The 22,503-nt window shown below is 39.5% G+C and overlaps 1 protein-coding gene across 4 annotated transcripts in view; it reads right to left on the bottom strand.

The window, feature by feature from the left end:
- Window positions 1-4,424: 4,424 nt before the first annotated feature.
- The window catches only part of BCL11B (BAF chromatin remodeling complex subunit BCL11B), a 97,163-nt gene continuing 79,084 nt past the window's right edge, over window positions 4,425-22,503 (bottom strand). For all 4 annotated transcript variants that reach the window (XM_030003745.2, XM_030003762.2, XM_030003752.2 and 1 more), the window contains one exon: window positions 4,425-11,604. In XM_030003745.2, the coding sequence (XP_029859605.1) occupies window positions 9,593-11,604 (2,012 nt within the window). In that variant the 3' untranslated portion in view covers window positions 4,425-9,592. The remainder of the gene's footprint in view (window positions 11,605-22,503) is intronic.

Below are 22,503 nucleotides of genomic sequence, written 5' to 3'. Positions count from 1 at the left end.
TGGAATATAAGCAGAATAATATCTATGACAGGAGACTGTTTTTCTAAAACACCTTTGGACCACTGCCTTATTTTCAAAAGCCATTTGGAAATGCAAGGCTTGTTAAAAATCATTAGATCTTAGAACTCAAGTTACCTCTAAAATAGGATTTAAACTCCCATTTCACTTAGGTATTTTGAAATGTCTAACAGGCTTGATTCATCAATGATCCTCCAACACATTACTTTTTTCTGAACATTATTACCATGTGAAACATTATTTTCTCCCTTGTTTATATCTCTTAACATCTCCTTCCCTCTCCTCTTCTAATTTTGTAATTGCATCAATTCGTTCTGTCAGTCATTTGGGGGTATTTTGCAGGAATAGTGCTTTTCTCAGTGAAGCTGCATTATGTTACATCATTGCTAAGAAGTCAAAGTATTCTGTGATAAGTGCCTGGTTTCCGATTAGATTGCTGCAGCCGCATCCTGAATAGAAACTACTATTGTTATCAATATCAATTTTCCCTGATTTTGCTGATGGTTCACATTGGGAATATATCATATGAAGACTTTACTCCTTTGGCCTCCTGCTTCACTCCAAAAATTATTCTCACTGTCACATCATGGAGAGTTAAATGATGAGAGTTTGTTCTGGAGTGTTTCCATGTCTGCTCAGCTTTTATAACTTATCTTGGTTTCTCTCATCTCACCCCATCTCACACCAGTGGGAAGACCCATGCACTATGACGAGTGAAGCCCAACATCCCTCAAACACACAGGTAGTGTTATATCCATCTTTTCATATAAATTAATAAATATAGTGAGAAAAAGAATTATAAACATACCTCCTAGTGGTACTTTGGTACTGTGGAAACTTCACATGCCCCAGATTAGTCTGGCTAGTCACTGAACTTTGCTTTATGATCTATTGGTTTCTAGTAAAAAAACAGCATCTTAAGGATTTTAATAGTGTCTAGTAAAATGTTATATAGATGGACATTGCCCGCACGCAATGGCTACTCCAATTGTGATTTCTAGAGGGAAAGCAAGGGGTCTTCATTTATCACTGTAATATCCATTTCAAATCACCTTTGCTAAAGTAACTGGCAATCTTAAGGATATAGTGCTGTGGACTAAAATTAGCTCAGTTACACTTGCCTGTTGATTAGGAGAAATTTGAATGAAAACAATATTATGCTTTAGCTTTCTAGAAGTACACTTGAAATTTGAATCTAAGTTATGTACGCAGAGATGTATACATAGTTTTTGCACACTCACACATATAACTTGTTAGTCATTGGACATCCGTTCTTTATGCTTAAAACATTTTTGAAGAGCAATGTGTATTTTTTGCATTCCTGTAATTCCTAGCCAGTTTATAGGAATCATTAAAACATGATTGTTTCCCTTCACGTTTTCATTAGCTTTGATGTTTTCTGATGATACCTATGTCTTCTACCATAATCAGCACTGGCACTTGCCAAATCTACATGAAAATACGTAAGTGGTCTTCACTTGCACAGGAGGTATTTCACAGGTATCCTGACAGAATAAGAAATAAATGAAAAGATACACATAAAAGGAAACCTACGTCTAACTTCTGTGCAGAAAAAGTAATCTGTAAATCAGTACGTTGTCTGTATAATGCAATGGTCTCCTGATTAGTATGGGAAATAGAAGAATTAGGATATCTTTTGGAACTAGCCTCACTCTCAAACTACAGTCCAACAAAGCCCTGAAGCATGTGTCCATTCTCAATAAATGTAGTACCATATTGTTATATCCTGTGATTAAACCCATGGGGAAATGGGCAGTGACAAAAGTGGCTGAAGAATCTTTTCTTACCAGGCAAATTTTTTTGCAATGGGTAGGCATAAAATTATATTTGATTCTGTTCTGCATAACATCCTGTTTAGGAAAAGTACTGAAAGAAATAATCTTGCATTGGTAGTGGATGGGCAAAAGGAGTGAATAGGTCTTTTCCAGCTCTAACATGTGTGATCCCAGAGAACAGTCTGTCATCTGTCAGACAGTGAAATGCATGTTGTCATTGAGTAGCTAAAGGTCAGTGTTTAGCTGAGCTAGGAGAATAATTCAGAGCAAATCAACTATTAGGCAAATGTTGCCTCTTTTTTGCTTACAAGTTGTCTGCAAATAGATCACAATTTTCTCAAATATATTCATTATTCAGAATTATTTCCTGAATGATTTTGGTGTATAATTATTGGTCTGTTCACAAGCCTTTCATTTTGAGTTTTCAGGCTGTTTTAATTGGACGTACAGTTCACATGGTATCTTTCTGTCCTTTGATAGGGTAAATGTAACTCTTTGACTCCACTTTCTCATGGAAACATCTAAATTATGGAGTTAGAGTTCAATGGCCACTGCTATTCTGTTATATGTTCTGATCATTTAAGTAAATTTTTTGTATGTAAAACCACTAAACCAGATTCAATCCCATGGAATACTTATGTAAATCAGGAGTAAATCTATTGAATCCAAAGAAGCAATATGGTGTAGAATCAGTGTGAGGAATAAGGCCCTTGAGAAATTAAATCACCTTTATAACACATTTCTTCATTATAATAACTACAATGCTGACTTAAAGTACCTCTCCTTTCATACCAAAGTTTGAACTCCATTGGTTTCATTTGGATTTCACGAAGATTTTTCTAAACGTTTTTCCTTTCTTGATTATAACAGAGTTCTTCTTGGGTTACACAAGCATGTGTGATACAGGAATATCCAACGCGAGGATGCTGCAGAGAGACTCATTTGGATTTAGTTGTTTGCAGCCTTGTTTGTGTGATTTCTCACATTTCCTCTGTCAAAAGGGCGTAATCCGGCTTTTTCCCTCATGCCAACATGTGAGTAATCAGGGCTCTGACAGACAAGCTCTAGCAGATCCAACAGTAATGAGTTAAGGCATCACTACTTCTAGGAGGTCCATGCTTCTCCGTGCCGGGCAGATACCACCTCCCCTAGCAGAGGCAGTGGACGGAAAGTCCCCTCGCACCTTCAAACCCTCCTGGCCACAGGCCAGGGTGCACAGCAGCAGCTGCTGCCGCTCAGTCTTCAAACATCGCATCAACATCTGCAAGGCCTGCAATGCCTTTAAAGCTGACAAAATGACACAGCAGTGTAAAGCTCCACTAGAGTGAAGTCATGTTTATGGGGTGTCAAAAACACCCCATTCAAATGCAAACTGTACAAAATTTAGAAGTAAAATGTAACAGCCTTTACAGCTCACTGCAGAAGGCATTCAAAATGAACATGGCATTTTGGGAATTACAGCGTGAACTATTGCCCAATATAATTGTCAGCGTCGGGTTCTGATTTCATTTTCACTGGTTTTTCATGAGTGCAACTTTTCAAAGCCTGTAACTTTTATATCACTCTGAAGCCTTGATCCAGCAAAGCACTTACACACATACCTAAATTTAGATTGTAGATTCAGGGAGCCTGAGATCAGGAAGGGACCATCTGTAGGAGCTCTTCTGTACCACAAACCACTTAGCTTCCCCTCCTGACTTCTGAGTTGAGCCAAATACTTTAAAGTCCAGGAGCAGTTCCTTTGAAATGAATTTCAATTACCCACCTGCTTTGAATCACAAGCCTGTTACATGGTTTGCTGGACCAGGGCCTCCAGGAAATCAGAATCTGGTCTCCGACACTCCAAATCTTTACTGAGCTTTCCAATAATGGTTTGAATAACAATTCTCTCATTTAAGATTTCCATGCATCTGCTAACAGGTTGGCTTGATAAAGAGTATCAGGACAGTGAACTGCCTGTAGCTGTCAGCTCTTATCCTCAAACTGCAAATTGTGCAAAATTCTGCCTTTAACTGTGCATGCCTTCGTCCCTAGCTGAGGAGGAGGAGCAGATGTTTAGCTGCAGTTACGTTTTGGTGCTTCTCACATAGTATTACGCAGTCTGTGGCCCAAATTCACCTCCTGCTTAAATTGGTAAGCGTTCTCCCTATTTGCACTGGCATGCAAGAAGCAAAACACGTTAACGAACTTAGGTGCATACAGCACATAGTTAAGTTTATGAGGATGGAAAGGAACACAAGAGCAAAGCACATCTCACCATCTTCAGAAAACTGTGCTAATTGCCCAAACGTAACATAATTTCCTATGAGAAAGTTGACCGTTTCAAGCATTATTCTACCACTTTCTCTCAATACCCCTACTCAGGAAATACTTGACATTATATTTAAGTCCAAGAGATGTAAGCAGGACTTGAGCATCTGCTTAGCATCATGCAGGTGCTCACATGTCCTCCCCAAACAAGAATTCTCTCCTGATCGACTCCCACGAGAATCGACAGAAAATACAGCACAAGCTCTATCATCTGTACTGAAGCTTCAACTTCACACTCCCTTCTTTTTACCCTTTCCCACCCCTCAATTTCAAAAAAACAGGAAAGACAAGATTTGGAGATCAAGTCAAATGTCCAATTTATTTTTATAACTTGAAACTGGAACAAACGTTGTTTTGAACGAGCGTACAAATGAAATGGTAGACACATGCTGAACTCAACATTGTGACAATAAGGGAAAAAAAAGAGGCCAAAAATCTTGTACAGAGAATAAAAGGAACAATAAATATTTCACTAAGCCATATTGAAATGACCTCCAGCCATCTCAACATTTTATCCATAATAAAAAAAAAAAGTGCTCTCGTTTTTTAAACAGAGCACAAATACCAAGCAATAATAAATAGTTCCAAACTTGTAGTAAAAGACAAAACCTCCAAGTAAACAACAAAAGCTCATACAATAAGTAATAGAAAAAGGTAATAAAAATATTTTGCCTTGCCGGTACAAATGCAAACAACTTAAATCAACGTTACTTTGCTTTGCAGTTCTAAAATACAAAGAGCACCATAAAAATGAGTTTGCCTGTGATAAACAAAACCTTGGACTGTCTTTTACATAGGACTGGGATGAAATGCTGATTTTTTGACCCTTTCCTTAAAAATCAGTATTTTTCTTTCTAAAACCAGGTTCTCGGACCTGTCCTGTTGCCAAGGGATTTGACTGGAGTTTTGCTCTGGACTTCAAAGGCAGCAGGACTAGACACAATAAAAGTAATAAATTCAACCTTAAAATAATAATAAAAAAACTATTTAAATTGTGAAAAGAACTATGGCAGCATTCTAGCTGTTTTATGTCTATGTTATATTGTGCTTATGGCCTAGTAAACTACAGTTCTTCTAAGCAAGAAGAAAAGGAGGGCCATTTCATTATCACTACAGTCTGCAGAAACACAACCCTTGTGCTTTTGGGTGACTTATTGTTAGTTTCAGTGATCTAAGTCACAAAATTAGACAACTGCTGGTGTTAGCTATCCTGGATAATTAAGAACAACAGGGAGACTGGAGCTCCTAACAACTTACACTAAAATGAAAGGTGAATTTCTTTCTTAAATCAACAAATTGTGGACTGAAAATATGCCGTTAACTTCTGATCTTCATTACACTGATGCATGTCCAAGGGATTCTGCTGAGTTCTGTGACATGACTCTGGATTTATACTAACGCCAGAGATCTGAATTTTCACCAAAAAGTGAAAATGTGCCTTTAAGGGACCAAATTGCAGCCTCAGCTACACTGGAGTAATCCAGGACTAAAAGTGATGAATAATTCTTGATTTATATCAGTTTAATTGAGATCCAGAATTTGTCCAGAAGTCTTAAGGGTACGTTGTTCAAGCCAGGAAGACATATATCTATCTGTTAGGTAGCTGGACCAAATTCTCCCTGCTGTCACACCCATGCCTCTCCAATTGCTCCAGCAGTTCTGCACCGATGAAAGCAGCAGAAGAATTTGGCATGGCAATAGGTTTTTTTGTTGTTGTTTTTGTTTTAAGTTTTACCGTCACTTCCTGCAAGAGCGGTGAGCATTTTCTCCTTCTCCCCTTCACTAGAGCTTCAGTGCCTCTTCTGCCACCTGTCTTCCCCTCGACCCAAAAGGGAGAGAGTGTGAGAGAGAGAGAGAGAAAGAAAAGCAAAGAAGAGAGAAATGAAAAGGCACAGGATTTCATCCCAGTCCCTCAAACATTCAGAAATTTATGGAATGTACAATTAGGAGTGAACAGCAGCAAAGCAGCTAAAAACATGGACTGGCAAGACCTGTACACGGAGTAGGTCCTGTTCTGACAGGGAAGAGGAGGGCTGTGCCTGGACCAATTTTACTTCAACCTGGTTACAGCTGTACCAACAGCAGACCATTTTACCATTTTATGTCGAAGTGGAAGCAACAGCTCTCACTTTTTGCTATAAAACAACTTTCTTCCAGAGGACGGTGGCAGGGTGTGGGGAGCAGTGAGGTGGGGGGTGGCCAGGACAGGGAAGATGTGTTGGACATCTTCTTGTTTAGAAGGGGCGGAAAAAATCTCCTCTCTCTCTCTCAAATCTGCGGGGAAGCTGTGGGCTGTCACCCCAGACACCTTTACGGGAACAGAATTTCATTTCACATGAATAGGCAATAACCATCCAGCCTGGTTCAACCATACCTGGTAAAACCTTGATGCAAGGGGTCCAGGCAACTTTGAAGTTATTTAGAGCCCTGTGGGAACAGCACTTTTTTGTAGGCCATTTCTGACAAAAAAAATATATATACAACTAAAATTATCTGTGAACAACAACAACAAAAAAATTAAAAATAAAAAAGCACTTAATTATTTTGTTTTGTTTCTTTTACTCAAAGGTCGTCTAACAACCCCCTTTTTTCCTGTACAATAAGGACTTCACATACAAATTTTTTTTTATTTTTGCAATATTTTATCCTGCCAAATTAAAAAAATATATTATGGCAGCCTGTTTGTTTGTTTTTATTTTTATTTCCAAATTCACTAACAAAAAGGTACATTAAATCCCTTTAAAAGGACAAGCGTACAGTTAAAAAATTACAAGCTTCAGTAAAAATACAGCAAGTGCCTACATCATATGAATCAACCAATATCAATATCCATTCCAGAAGGGGAAGGGAAGGGGGGAAGGGGAGAAAAAAAGAGAAAAATAGGTACAGGTCAGAAACGTGATTTTTTTTTTCTGCAAAGCAATAACAATATTAAGCACTTTTTTCTACTTACTTTTTCTACATGGTGTAGCAATCACCTTTTAATCCCCAAATACAAGATTCTATACATTTTTCGAAATAAAAATTCAACACCCAAGGCAGAAAAAAATTTACTAAAACTCAAGACTTTACAGTTACAGTGACAAGAACAAATTTATAGACCCACCATTTAAATTTTACTGCAACATTTTCAAGGAAAAAAGAAAAGGGATTTTTTTTTTTTTCTTTCTGGTTTTGTAAAATGCCCAGGCATTCTCCATTATTACAAATACTGGTCCACTTTTACAGTAATCAAGAAATTTTAATATATATAATATATACTAAAACCCCGTCACCAAAAGAAAACAATATACACATGGCCATTATGGCATTTTTTTTAATAACCTATTAAGCAAACTTTGAAAAAAAAAAGATTGCTCAAACACACATACACACAATTTCTTTTTTACCCTTGTATGTATTCAATACTGTAAACGTATTTTAAGACAGAGTGCACTAAATTTAACTTTAAAAAAAAAATTAGCCGTTGTTCCTGAATTGTTTTTTCTCATTCAATGATAACAACTTGTAATTTGTGTCATTTGAGTTTTAATTCAGCAGTAAATCATTTCCATTCCATTTCCTAAGCAGCGTTGTCCTGAAAAAAAAAAAAGGCTGAGAATAATTCAGCTAATGGATGTCCGAAGTTGTGCTGGGTATACATCTTCATTTGATTGGGTCTTATGGCATTTTCATGTCCACTATCTTCAACCAGTAATTTTTTTTTTAAGTAAATGTGGCTCTTTTTTTCTAAAGAATGTACTTTTCTTGTTTTACTTTTTTTTTTTTTAAAAGTCTTTTCATTTCACAAAAACGTTTTGCATTTGTCTCAAGAGACTCAAATAGGAAGATCAGTTTTCAAGGCACTCACGTCAAATTGAATGGCAGTAGAAAAACTGTCCAATAAATTATTTTTATTTATTTTTCTTTATAGTGCCAGTATTGTGAATGCCATGCTTAGCAACACTGACACTTAATCTCAGCTGTTCCCTTACAGTTTAACCCACCTTTGGGCCAAGTAGAAGAATATGATGTAATTTCTTGTTGAGAAGCCATTTTTCTCTTAACCACAAACAAAAGCTTTAAAGTGCGGGTCAACATAATTAAAATCTCTAACCATAATTCTCCACTGTTTGCTAATATTAGTCATAAAAGGCTTTAAAAAATTTGGAATTTGAAAGTAGAGCAGGTGCATTTTTCTTTTCTTTACTTTTTTCTGTCGTAATGCTTTTATCTGAATACAATCCCATTCTGTTCCTAATTAAGCCAAGGGGAAAACTCTTACCGACTTCAGTAGGAGCAGAATCTTGCCCAGACAAGTAAATAAACTAGAATTTGTTTTTCCCTTCCTTATAATAACATCATTGTACATCATATAAGATAGTTCTAATGTTTCTATTCATAAACGAAATGCCTATGAGTTGAGGCTTTTCATTCAGAAATTCACACTTTCCCATCCTCTAGTAATTATTTTGACTACAACAACTCTGGACTAAAGTAGATGTCCTGAACTCAAATTTATGATTTTGCAGTTTAAAAATTAAAAAAGATAGCATTTGACTCCTCCAAGGTTCGAAAAGAATGTTACAATACTCAAGATGTACTTTCACTGTCTCTGGGAAGAGTGGCAGGAGGGGAAGGGGGTGGGAAAGACACTCCAAAAAGTGACAAAATGGCACCATTATGTTGCCATAGCTTTTAACAACAGGAAGGAACTATCTGATAGTAATGCACAATTAAGAACATTTCTGGTTTTGGAATGTAGCTGCCTTCTACACCTATGTCTTTTTTGTTATCATAACTTTAGTGATGAAATCCATCTAGAAAAGGCCTCTATCGTCAGCAACATTGTCAGCGCTACATGTTTGATCCAATTGCAAAAGAAAGTGCTAATTTTAAAGATTGTTATCCGCTGTATAATTTTGTTTTCCCTAATCTTCAAGGTTATTTAAGAAGAGGAAAGGGAAGAAAAAAAGAAAGAAAAAAAAAGGAAGATTTCTGTTCAAATGCTGGCTTCTTCACAAGAAATTACACACACTTAGCTTAAATTTCAACAAAGCAGCGGCCCAAAAATTATAATTTTAAAAGATATGTTTCTCCCCTACAATGCAAGTAATCTCAGGCTACGACTGGGTAAAATTAAAAAGGGATACCCAACAAAATTTTAAAAGAAATTTAAACAGAAAGAATAAAAAAAAGTACCTGCACATGCCAAAAAATTACAAAAACCCAATAAATACAGAAATTATTGCACAGTTAAAAGGCTCCACAATTTTTACTGCCTTAATCAACCCTCGGGTTTAATAGAACTTTGTAGACACAGGTTATATTTAAGTGCCAAAGTCTGGCACCTACCATAGTTATGCTAAGTTATGTTTACGGAGGCAAGTTAGGTCATCTTTTCTCAGTTGGCAATAGTTAAACTGTACAAATAAAATGTTACCTAGACCCCTGAAATTTAACCTAGCGGGGGCGGGGGGTGGGGGGCCTTAGCTTCTTTCTGCCTGCTCAATTTTGACGTCATTTGTCAGCAAATGTTCTCCATGCCACTTTTTCATGTGTTTCTCCAGGGTGCTGTAAACACTGAAGGGCATCTGGCAAATGTCGCAGCGGTAGACCTCCTTCCCTATCTGGCCATGCGTTTTCATATGGCGCGTCAGCTTACTGCTCTGGGCACATGCATAGTTGCAGAGCTCGCATTTGTAAGGCCGCTCTCCAGTGTGGCTCCGACGGTGCACCGTCAAATTGCTGCAGTTCTTAAAGACCTTGCCACAGTACTCACATGTATCGCTCCTGCGCCCTTCCTTCGAACTGGGTCGCCCGGGGCCGGGACCGCTGATGTGGGGGGTGCTGCCTCCGCTCGCCGTGCCGCTGCGCCCTGAGAGCCCCCCGTCCAGCATGTCCCCTGGCGGGGTGGAGAAACGCAGGCTCCCGTTCTCCGACGAGTGCTCGGAAGAGGTCGCGAAGGGGGATTGTCGGGAGTCTGTGAATCCGAGGAACGGATCCTTCATGAAGTGCCGTGATGCTGCGTACCCTACCAGCCACTGGGAGTAAACGTTTTCGGAAGGTATTATCGTTGCTGGTGGCAAGTCCAAATCTTTCTCTACCTTTATTCTTTTAGAGGAATTGTTTAAACTGGGGCTCGTGATAGGCGTCGGCTTGCGGGGGAACAAGTTTGGGAAGGGTTCACCCGGGCCAAAGTTTCTTCCGTTGACCGTCCCTTCCTCAGTGCGGTCCAGCTCTCCCACCACTGAGTCCTCGTCGCCTGGATCTCTCTGACAGAGGTCTCGGGGACACAAGTCTCGCTGGTCAGAAGACCTTTTCATGAAGCTACTCCTCTTCTGTTTTTCAGCTAGCATGTCGTTATATTGCTGGATGGCACCTAGACTTACATTCTCGATGACTTTTCCCAGGACGAGGGATTTCTCATCCGGCAGCGACTTGGAGCCGTTTTCTCGGTTACGACTCAGCTCTGAGTCCATACTGAAGCTCGACTCTGGCCGGCTCTCATTTTCGAGCTCCTCTTCCTCCTCCTCCTCCTCTTCCTCTTCTTCATTGTCATGGCCCAGGGAAGGATCGCTCTCGTTCCTGAAATCTGCCTCACTGGATTTCAGTCCCTCTCCAGTGAGCTCGCTTGTGCCCGGCTCTGGGGAGCTAGTGGTGGATAGTCCATCGTCTGACCTGCCCGTCATGGAGCCAGCTTTATGCATATGCGTTTTCATGTGGCGTTTTAGCTTGCTGGCCTGGGAGCAAGCGTGGTCACAGAGCTGACACTTGTAGGGCTTTTCTCCTGTGTGACTGCGCCGGTGCACAATAAGGTTACTCTGGAACTTGAATGTTTTCCCACAAAATTCACAGGACTTGCTCTTGGCCTGAGGCTGGGGAGGCGTAGTGCTGCTGGGGGGCATGGGGGGCAGTGGTGGGGTGCTCAAAAAAGGTGATTTAGGACTCGGCTGGAAAGGATTCAACAGGCGATGCATAGGGTTGGTGCGACTGGGTGAGACTGGCGGAGGGGTGGAACTGTTTCCTGCCAGCTCTCGAAGCCTTCTGGAGAAATCCATCGCTGGGGACTCAATTGCCATGGGGTTTAAACGCATAACTCTGTCAAAGGCACTGGGATGCTGGGCAACTAACCCCATTTCTTCGGCACTAAGGCGATGTGGATCCAGATGATGACGAGGCGGTGGGCTGAACAGTGGAGGCGTGTTTGGGAGCCGACCCTCACCAAAGCCAGGGTGTTCGCGCAAGATGGGTCCTGTCATCCGCAAAAGATTGAAAGGGTTGTTGTCTCCAAGGAAATTCATCAGCGGGGACTGTGCAACAGTCTCCGGTCCCAGAGGAGGAGGGATGGTGATGCGTGGAGTAAGGGAACTGTTTGAAGGGCTTGTTTCCAGGTAGATGCGGAATCCATGTGTGTTCTGGGCATGCTGAAGCAAGAACCAAGCACTATTAAAAGGCTGCTTGCATGTTGTGCAAATATAGCTTGAAGGCTCATCTTTACCTATAAAAGAAAAACAGAAAGAACACTCAAAAAATAATACAGCGGAGAACATTTAAATACAGTTGGCATGCACTTTATTTTGCTAACACATTTCCTCCTTGGCATTTCTGAAAGAAGGACTTAATTGCAATGTATTGACTGATATAAATTGTTGAACAGCACATTTACTCACCACACTTATTCACTTAACATGTATGACAAATATCACACATACGCATTGGTGCTATATACGTTTATATCCTCTAACTTGCAAATAAAACCTTCCTTTATGATGCATAAGGATCCAAATCCTTTCACGTGTTTGTTCCACAAAAAGGAACTTGTTTCAAGGGATTTATGACTCCAGACAAAAAACAAAGAAAATGCAGTGTGGTAGGTTTTACAAGGCACCTGCAAGAAGCTTCAGTGTCATTTTCACTCTTTCATTTTATATTTTTGTATACTTCATGCAGCAGTCCCCTGAGATCTTGCTGAATTTAATTTATACATGCTTCAGTCATGCCAGCACTTCCATTTTTAAAATACTATGTAGGTATTTAGCTGCACAAGTCCTATTCAAGTCAACAGGAGCTTGGAAAGCATACCCTTGCATAAACCACTTTGACTTTCTTTTTGCCAAAACACCAAGAAGCCACTCAAATGAAACATCCGGTAATCAAAGCCGACAGCACAGTTGCAATTAACAGTAACAAACGTTGGGCCGTGCTTGAACTGGGTCCCAAGAATTTCTGAGCCTGAGCCTGCCCTCCAATGCAGAAATGCTCACCGGAGCCAAAAACATTGTTCTGTTTGCCTTTCTAGCCTCTTTGAACGACGGCATAAAGGTGGAAAGCATTCCTTTAACCTTGATTCAGCTTTACATAAAGGACAGGTGTGGACAAGTCTGCACTACAGTCATAATTTTGCTAGCTAGAAAATTCCAGTCCTGGGCACGATATAAACTTCGTGCTATCTTCAAAAAGCACTTCCTCCCCGCCCCCCCAGCCGCCCTTCTTTTTCAATGCCTCTGCAAGACTCTGATAAATTCATAAATATGTGTCAACTTGAAAATCACGATCCAGGATTTGTTTTGTTGTTTTTTTTTTTAAATGAGGGGGAGGTTTCCTGAAAAAACAACTACCCATTTTGGAAAATCTAAAATTAATTTCTTGCTTGTTTGTTTGTTTATGAAAGCACATATTTTGGCTAGCAGTGGCCCCGCTGCACCTAAAGGCACTAAACTTCCTGAAAGTTCAAAGCCTGAACCAAGCTTCCCGCCTGACCCGTATCTGCATAACAACCCAAAGGAGGCCCGATCCCAGCCCCTCCACAGGAGCTCAGGTCCAAAGCTGAACTACACAACCCCTTTCTAGACTGAGGAGACTGCAATTCATAAAAGCCTATTGCTTGAGCTTGAAAATGAAAATTTATAAGGTGAACAGAACCGTATTATTGAAACTACCTTTGTAAAGAGGAGGACTGACTCATAGCAGTCAAAAAAAAAAAAAAAGAAAAAAATTGAACTCGGGCACACCAGGCGAAGCAGGATTGCTGCTGACTGAATTCCCCTCTTCTGGCTGTTGCAGGAATGGCTGCTGCTAACAAAACCTACAAAACCTTAGACAAGGAGGCTAGAAGATTATGTGCCTACCTATCAGCCTGTCAGTCTATCTAATCTTATCACCCAATGAACATCCATAAAAGCGTAAAGGAAAAAGCATCTATCAGATTGAGACTTATTTACAAAGGTAGGTGATAAATGTGGTGCAGCTCCTCACGCTCCTATTGATTTAGTAGGGCTATTGCTGTGGATAGCATCTTCAGACCCCGATTTCGGAGAAGCCGGCTCTCCACAGCCAAGAAAAAACGTACACAACACAGCGGGCATTTCTGCCTGGCTGACATGGCCCCTGTGCCCCGGCCCTGCACGCTGCGTCGTACAGGACAGACTCAGTTGCTTTGATTAATCTCTAACAACCGCTATTAGAAAAAACACAAGTTTGGGAACTGTACTCGGCTTGGAAAAAGTGCCCGTAACTGCTATTGACAGTAATGAAAGCCACATACAATCACAGAAAGGAACTGATACATTATCCCTTAAAAATCTACTCAGCGCTGAGGCAGTTAGGGAATTTTATGTCAGCTCTGCAGCCAAAGCAACAGTAAATGCTCCCATTATTACTTCAAATATTTAAATTTCTGTTTCTTACAGAAATATGATGAAAATGTCTAGACCTTTAACTTTTCTTGCACGGCAACATGTGTAGTATAAAAAGTGACAGAAATCACTGAAGCAGACTAAAGTATATAACATACTCTGTCAAAAGCTTTTTTTAACAATATGTTTTACCTCAGCTCACCCTAGAATAGATTTTAATAAAGCCCCTTCCGAAGTGTGATCTAATAGCAAATGAAGTGCAGCATCTTACAAGGTCATATATCTTCAAATTAAAGAGTGCTCTGCACCCTTCACCTTCATTTTATCCACTCTAATTAATCGATTTATTACCCACAGCTGTTCGATTCTTTCATTTTTAAAGTCACAGCATGCATTCTTCTTTGTTGTGGGGTTTTTTTCTTTAAAAAAATAAAGTGTGTGAGTGTGTGTGCGTGCATTCTCCTTGCTTAGCTCAAGAGCTGACAGGAAGAAGAAAACAGCTGTGTATTAGACAATGACGACGACAACAGCAACACGTTTACTTCAGCAAAGGCACATACGTAAGGAGAAAAATTCCTGAGCAGTCTGAGGATCAAGGCCAATCTAAAACTGAAATGGCTGATTAAAAAAATTACCCTCAAAATGGCAGCTGGCTGGATGCTTGCTACTACATGTTACATGGAACTGAGATGTTTTGTTTTGTTTTGTTCTCCAAAACTTCACCTCCGTGAAATTCAAGTGAGGAAAGTAAATCCCCCTCCTTTTTAGTTTTCTTTCATACAGAGCAAATTAGTGCTATTAGTGATCTAAGATTTACAAGCTAGCAGTCATAAAAGAGTCTTCTCTTCCTTTTTGTTTTGTTTAGCTTTTATGCTCCTTAACACTCCTCTTCAGGAGACCCCAACACGGCAGCAAAATTGACTGCAGGCTACCTGGCTACCAATCTCTGACTGCTTCAGGAGTGTTCACGTGTGCATGCCTGTGTATATATATATGTTTTAACTTTCACAACCCTGAAAGACTCTCCTCAGACTCCCCGTTTAAAAAAAAATGAAAAAAATAAATTAAAATGTTCATTTCCATATTATCACTTCATGGTTATCTTGCCTAGAAGTTGCCCTGAGCAGTGTAGATGCTCACTTTTAAGAACAGAACAATGTCAAAAAGTCTTTGAAGATCCACTCCAAATATTTTTATATTCAAAAACTTGCTAAATATTTTAAACATGCCCAGAAACAGCCATGTATTGCTCAAGAATGATCCTTATATTTAATAATGCAGTGCACCTACACTATAAAACTCTTTGTTATAAGGCTACTTTTGATATATGGCTATCTTAATCCCTTGCCACCTGCACTGAAGTCTGTCTAAATACCCGCTTTATGACAACTAGCTGTATAGGCTTTGCCATATGCAGTCTTTATCACTTTAGCATGTGCTTGACTTTGAGCATGTGAGTAATCAACATCAGTGAAACTTAAGCATAGGCTGAAGTGCTCTGTTGGATAGTGATGAAATTATTCATGTGCTTAGAGTTAAGCACAAGCCAAGACTTTATTAATACTGTTAAATGATTTGCACATGGATTCACCCCTACAGTCTGTAACTACGCATGATTTTCAGGGCTGATGGCTCAAGTATAATCTTTTATCTTTACATTAGTTGGTAGATAGGGTGTATGTACTGAGATGAGACATCCAGGTCCCAAGCCCCGAGCAGTCAATAGTAGCTTCAAGGTTGCACTAAAGCCAAACAAATATTGCTGCTGAAGTTCAGACATGAGACAGGTTTGTAGAGCTGGATCCTACCGAGACACAGGTCTATAGGTTCAGAAACATTGATTTGAAGGCTAGGAAGGACTGTGAATTTAAAGAATGAGAGGACTGGGATAAACCTTAAGGGTTGCCCTTGTCCAATTCCTGACCCAAAGGATGTCCATATCTATGCATCTATCCATATCTACGGCAGATGCTCCATTTATCCCACTTCAAAGGCCACCTGGATGGAGAGTCTACAACCTTCCCAAAGTCTACCTCATTCCTTCTCTCCTTTACCATCATGAAGGTTCCCCAAATGCCTAATCTAAATTTTTTCTTCCTGCAATTTAAGATCATAATATTTTTTCCTACATACATGTACATGAAAAACATAGGAAACAGTTTAGTCTGCACCTCACATACAGATATCATCCAGCCCAGCAATTTGCAGTTGAACCACTTCGTGTCTTTTAGCACCCCCTTCTCCCAACTTGATTTGGAAATGCCAAAGTGAGAGAGAGTTCACTATGCATCGGAGTAGTCTGTGGCAACGGTTGACTACCTTCAGTATTAAAAAAACTGTCTTCTTTTCGATTCAAATTGCTGAGTTGAACTGCCAGCCATTAGATCTTGTTATGTTTTTATCTGGTAGATTAAAAATCTCTCTAGTATCTTCTCCCTAAGCAGGTAATTATAAACTATGTACTTACTGAATACTCTTGCCTTTTCTGCATATTATGGCAAATGATGGTCCTTTCCAGAAATATTAAAATGTGTTCCCTCCATTATTGCATGACAGATTATGTTCCACTCAAAATGTCAAAGCAATAATGAGCTTTTTTGTCTTTCATGAACAGTACAAAACAAAGGTAAATTCAGATCCTGCCTCCCAAATTCTGCCCTTACAGGGGCAGTGAGAAAAGACAGTTCGGTTTTCCCAGCCCAGAACAAGAGTAGCCTGGGTCTGTGGACATTCATCCCACTGCACCAGGCAGCCTGAATCCCCTGACTTATCTGTCCTCTGCAGTCTCACTTGTATCATTTAGTGATACGCAGATCTTCCTTGCCCAGTTGGTACATTACTTTCTATATACCCTGAATGCTGAGCGCCTTTGCCCTGGAGATAAATTTCCCTCAAAATATCCTCAGTTATTCTGGATACCATCAAACAATAATCAGTGTGAGATAAGAACTGTTGAGAATTCATTATTTTCTGCTGGGCTACAGTGACATCCAGTGCCTTATGAATCCTCCCCTCAGCACGCCTGAATAATGCCATTAGCTGTAACAGAGAACAAACTCCCCCCCCACCACCCTTTTTAATCACCCACCCATAACCCCTGCCAAGACTGCGGTGAGGACCTGCAGTCAGGTCCACATAACCACTGCCATTCTTTACCTCTAGCAATACTTTCCAGATAATGTTTCTGGTTCCCTTTACAAAGTTACAACAGCAGCAATAAAAATGTTAAGGAATTTTAATGCTGCTTTACTGCACCTTTAGAAGTTCAGGAAAAGTAGAAACTTGCAAGCTTTAAAGAAAGGACACCTTTTATTGTAGCACTCAGGAACAGACATGTATCAGGTTCCTACAGTCTTTCCACCAATGTTACTCTCTTCTCCACCACTCGATTTTTAATGAGCATTTAAATAATTACTCCTTGTTATTATGATGGTTACTCTAATAATACCAATAAAGGTAGCATGGATGCTCCATAAAAAACACACCTTTAATTGAATTATTATTAAATTAAAATGCCATAATTGAGAACACTAGTTTAACAAGTCTCCTTATAAGACCAGCTGACATTAAAGGGCATTAAATACTGAAAAGATTTAGTGTTTCATAGTGAAGAAAATACATGGTTATATGTGGTTTGACAGGTCACCTAGACAAGGGCCAAATACTTTCCAGGTGTCTGCAGTGTGCATCTGCAGTGTGAACTATATCGGTTCATACCCGATGCTTGACTGGGTATGCAAAAATATCTCTAATATAGGTATTTCTGCTGAAGAGGTTTTATAAGCCATATTGCCACTCTAAATTATCCAAGTTAGCAAGAAGATTGACTTACATATGTTTATGATTAAATAAACATATGCTGAGCACACCCAATATCAAGAGTTTTACCCTCCCTGCACGCCCTGGGGTGTTTGGCAGTGCTGCTACCTCCATTTCAGAGGGACTGACAGTCTCAAAAAAAAAAGACGGAAGTGTGAAGCAGGGTCCAAGCCTGGGTGAGGATCACCACTGCCAGTCCAATGCCAGTCACTAGTTTTGAACACCAAACGCAAAGGAGCCATTTCTCTTTATACCTCTCTTCATTTTCATTTTGTTTAGATCGCAACACGAGCTGAAGATGTAAAACAAGCGCAACTCCTCTATCCATCCCCAGAGCTAACACAGTGCATCCATCTCTACGCTGCCTTGTCTAAAGAAAGGGCTCAAGAGAGTCTTGCAGCACATCCGGCTGAGGGTGACGGGGACTATCACCAACAATTCATAAACTAAGCATCAACTAGCAACTAAAGTTGGTGTTTTGTGGCTTAGCAAGATGCCTGCAGTCTCACAACCTAAGCACCTCCAATTCTCCACTCAGATAAACAGCCACTCTCTCTTGTAAAGCTCAGCCGACCTGAAGCACATCTCGGTCAAGAAGAGGAGATGGAGGTTTAGGTTCAAGAGCCCAAGCATGAGGGGCCACAGAGCCTGTCATCATCTGAAAATGGGGAATCTCAGGATGAGGTTGGTGAAGGGAAAGATGTGACAGGGAAACAAAAATGAAATGTTTTTAAGAGGTGGATGGAAAAATAAGGGTGTCTGAAGAAAGGAGGAGAAGTAACCAAGAAGTGTTACTTCTCAGTAACAGAATCCTGTTTCCTCCCATACTAGGCCCTGTTCTCTTTTTCTGCCTTGCCTCTTGAATAGCCTGTCTCCTCCAGTGCCATCTTCAAACAGAAGAATCACGACTTCATGCAATATTCTTCTCCCACACACTGCCTGCGTGTTTTACAGCTTTCTCCATCCTGTTTCTACCTTGACTAGTGAGACTGCAAGTTCTCTACAGAGATTACGCAAGAAGCTTTATGCCAAGAGAACCTACAAACCCCACAAGACCCTCTCATTCCAAGCACTGATTTTAATTACTGATGCGAATATTCTCGAGAGCATTTTCTACCTGTTGAAAAAGATCTACAACAGCACTGGTTGACACCAATATTAAAATATATTAATATTACACTACTATTAGTAAGGTACTGTTAATCCTTTCTATGCTAAAGCCAACTACCAAACTCGGCCTTTGGTGGACTAAATGCTGCCCCACTTTTGGGAGCCTATTTTATTTTCTGAAGCCATTTGTGCTTTTCAGCCATGTTCCTTTTCTATTAGACAGGACTGCAAATTGTCTGTTTATCATTCTTGTAATAATAAATATCTTTTTTGTGAAATGAACTATTTTATCATACAAGTGGAAAACCAAACAGATTAATTACCAATCACATAGTCAAAAAGTCAGACTGTCATGCTGTCTGTCTACAGCCAATCCTTTCATAATTCCAAGAACAAAGAGCATGAATCCTTGAAGACTTGCAGATATCAACCTGATACCTTAAAATCATACTCTTAGCCAAACTCTGATTTGAATTACCCTGCTATGGATTCAAAGTAGCTCTTATGGCCACCATTGCAGACTTCAAATTTTTCCAGATAAGCTATACCAGGTTATCACAAACAAGGATCTTATCTAGGCTTATATGAATATACCAAGTTGTGATTTTTTTTTCATTAAACTTTCCCCAGAAGCATTTTATATGTCCTCTCTAGCATTTATACTTACAAAAAAGAAGGAGACTGCAGGCAGACTACAGTCATGCATAACACAAACAGATGCTTCCTGCTTCTTAATGGACACAGGCGACCTTTGGCTGAAGATGCAGCTTGTGTTCAATAGTACCATTTTCTGTGAGACTTAATCATACCTCAGATCTGTACTGCCAGATTCACATAAATGCGCCAAATGCACAGCTCAGTTTAATTTCTAGTGCATTACAAAATGGCAATATTATATTTTTAGGTATAAAATGTCAATAGTCATTTTGGGCAACTTCCTTCTGGATGTCCAATTTCTCATTCCTTAAAAGAGCTTGTGGCTTACTGGAAGTTAATGTTCAGCCTACAGAAGTATAAGAAGTGCTTTTACTTAGTGCAGAGAAAGAAATAAAAATGCATAGCAAAAATTGGAACTCACGACACAGGGATTTTGATCCAGGAGCACTATTAAAATGGAAGATAAAAACCATGTTTGTCATCTCTGAACACCTTCTTCTAATTGGTGTTAAATTCTAAAATACAAAGGCAATTTATAAAGCAGAGAAAGGGAGAAGTGTGAAAAGTAAGGAGCAAGCAGGAAAATCAATATTAAAAGATCAATAGTGAATGAGTTAACTTTTAAATTAGCCCTTTGTGATACAACAGTTTCAATTGACTCCACCTTTAGCATCTAAACAGCTTTGTGTCTTTTAGTTAGTTTCTCTGAACCTAAGACATCAGCTAGCAGACTGAAAGGATGCTTTACAAAGCTGCTGCATAAAATAGTGAAAACTATCAGTGAAAATGGGGAAGGCAATATGTGGGGGGAAATGTACCCATTCATGAGACAAAAAGACCATAGGGCTACCCATGGCTGGTGGTTTAATATATAGGATCCCATTTACAGCATTAATGAAAAACCCTTGTACTGCTCAAGGACACTTTTAGGCCTTTTCTTTGCATAAGGTATTCAAATGCATTTGAAATAATGTCAGTCTTTTCTACAACATATGACATATGCCAGCAGCTTCCCTTTAAATCGGTTTCCTGTAAGTAGTTTTGTTTGAAAACTGGCAAGTGCTGGGATTTTTTTTTCCCACAGACTTTTCTAAGGTGCCATTTTCTCATCTTACAAGCAAGAATTCTCAGTAATCTGAATAGGAACTTAAAGGAGAATACATAAAGGAAATTGTCCATGTCATATAATGGAAAAATAAAGAGTAAATTAGGAAACAATAAAAAAAGCCAAAGGGTGAAAACAAATTTTCCTGTTTTTTTCCCCAGGAGTACTTCAGTCTGTTTTACTATAACTATTTCTTAAGGGTATTAGGTGCCTATTCATAGTTAGTAAATGAAATAGCATTTTTGTTTTAATTCATTGCTTCTTTAACAAATGCTAACTCCCATCTCTGCTTCTTTAAATCCACAAAATCTCCACGTTCAATCCTAAGAAGTATTATAAAGGCTGTAAATCTTGTTTTAATGGAATGTACATTTAGCTATGAGGAGATAATTGACGTTATGGAGGGCCTAGATGCTGAATTATATAGGTTATCTAATACAAAGGGGACTCATTACCGAAGCACTACAAACAAGTAGTAATATATGTATATTGTTCTGAGTGGCGTTATAGCAAAAGTGTTCGGGTCTGCAGGGATTTATAAAACACAAGAAAACAGCAGACATGCACTTGTAAATTTGTCTCATTTGTCTCTGAAGTTAAAGGTTATTCCCTTGATCTGAATTTGTAATAAAAACATGCTAGACTAAGGTTTGTAGAGAATGTTTGAATATGTAAATTGTGTATAATGATAGGCAATTATAGGGTAAAAACTGGACCTTATGAATGTTACAGAATTGCATGGAGCATCAAAGTATTTTCCTTCAGATGAAATATTTATTTTTTATGCATGTTATAAGCACTTTTTCAAAGGTATTCAGCAACCCATTTGAGTGGAGAGTTGACAAAAATCAAACCATTACAACCGACTAAGACTGTGGGCTTATGCACAGGAGAAGCCACAGCTTTTTACAGAATATGCATAATAAATCTCTTGAACTAATGGTTCCGGAGATGGATCCTCAAGGACAAGTTCCACTGATTTTCACTCCCTTAGATGAAAGCTGGTCAGATGTTTCTGGCTTTTTTTTAAGAAGATGTGGGGGTAGAATGTGGGGAGGGAGACTGGGGAGAATAACTAGGTAAGAATGTGAATTTTCTCGGACTGATTCAATGAAGCCCCATTTTCCCTTCAGTTCGTTGGCTGCTGTTCTCAGGGAATAACATAAAAAAAAATAAAAAAAAAAAGGATGCTGCACTGAGATAGAAAGGAGTAAAGCCGGGAGATGATACTGTAGTTTATGCTACCGAAGATAAGGTTTTCTCCTTCTCTGAGCACGACAGTCTGTTCAGGTTAACCAACTGCAGTGTTAGAATAACTCCAGCCGACTTGTCACAGAGTACAAAAGTCATCAGCAACTGAATGTTCTTTTCTGCACCGCAATTAAGACGAATCAATACGACGTGCCACAAATGGTATTTTACTCTCAATAAGAACTCGGGCTGAGTTTATTCAGAATATTTTAGCGCTTCCCCAGGGGATTTTGGTCCGACGCAGATGGCAAATAAAGTACTCAGCCTAGGGCTAGAGCACATTATGCTAATTCTAATGTCAGATGTACTTTAATATACAGCTCTATTTAATCACCCCATTATTTCACATTTCCATATGAAAAACCTGCGGCACTTCTGCAGAGCTTTCACTCTGCGACAATGCCAGCTTCCTTCAACTAGCTCACTGCGAAAGAGAAAAGAAGACTGGTCATTCTCACCAGTCAAAATGTTACAGTTTCAAAGTTTCAGTATTCCTGAATTTAAAGTGGGTCTTCCAGTGCAATTAGCAAATCGGTCGGCTAGAATGCTGATATGTACAAAATGCTAAGGAGGTGTGACTGAAAAAAAATTAAAAATAAAAGCCCTCCCTCTCTACCTCATCCACTCGTGCACACAGAATAGGCAGACACATATCTCAAATCTGCTTGCAGAACAGTAATAATAAAAATAATGAAAATATTTTCATAGTGCAATTCAACCAATATTCTCAACACTTGTCACCAAAACACTGTTATTCCTGGCTGCACGGCTTCCGTTACTTAAAAGAACAGACATGGCTGGCACAGCTGCCAACCTACAG

The sequence above is a fragment of the Aquila chrysaetos genome, chromosome 2, assembly GCF_900496995.4.
Source record: "Aquila chrysaetos chrysaetos chromosome 2, bAquChr1.4, whole genome shotgun sequence".
Taxonomy (NCBI): Eukaryota; Metazoa; Chordata; class Aves; order Accipitriformes; family Accipitridae; genus Aquila; species Aquila chrysaetos.
Note: the sequence above shows the minus strand (reverse complement) of the source record. Positions and strands in the feature narration are given on the sequence as shown.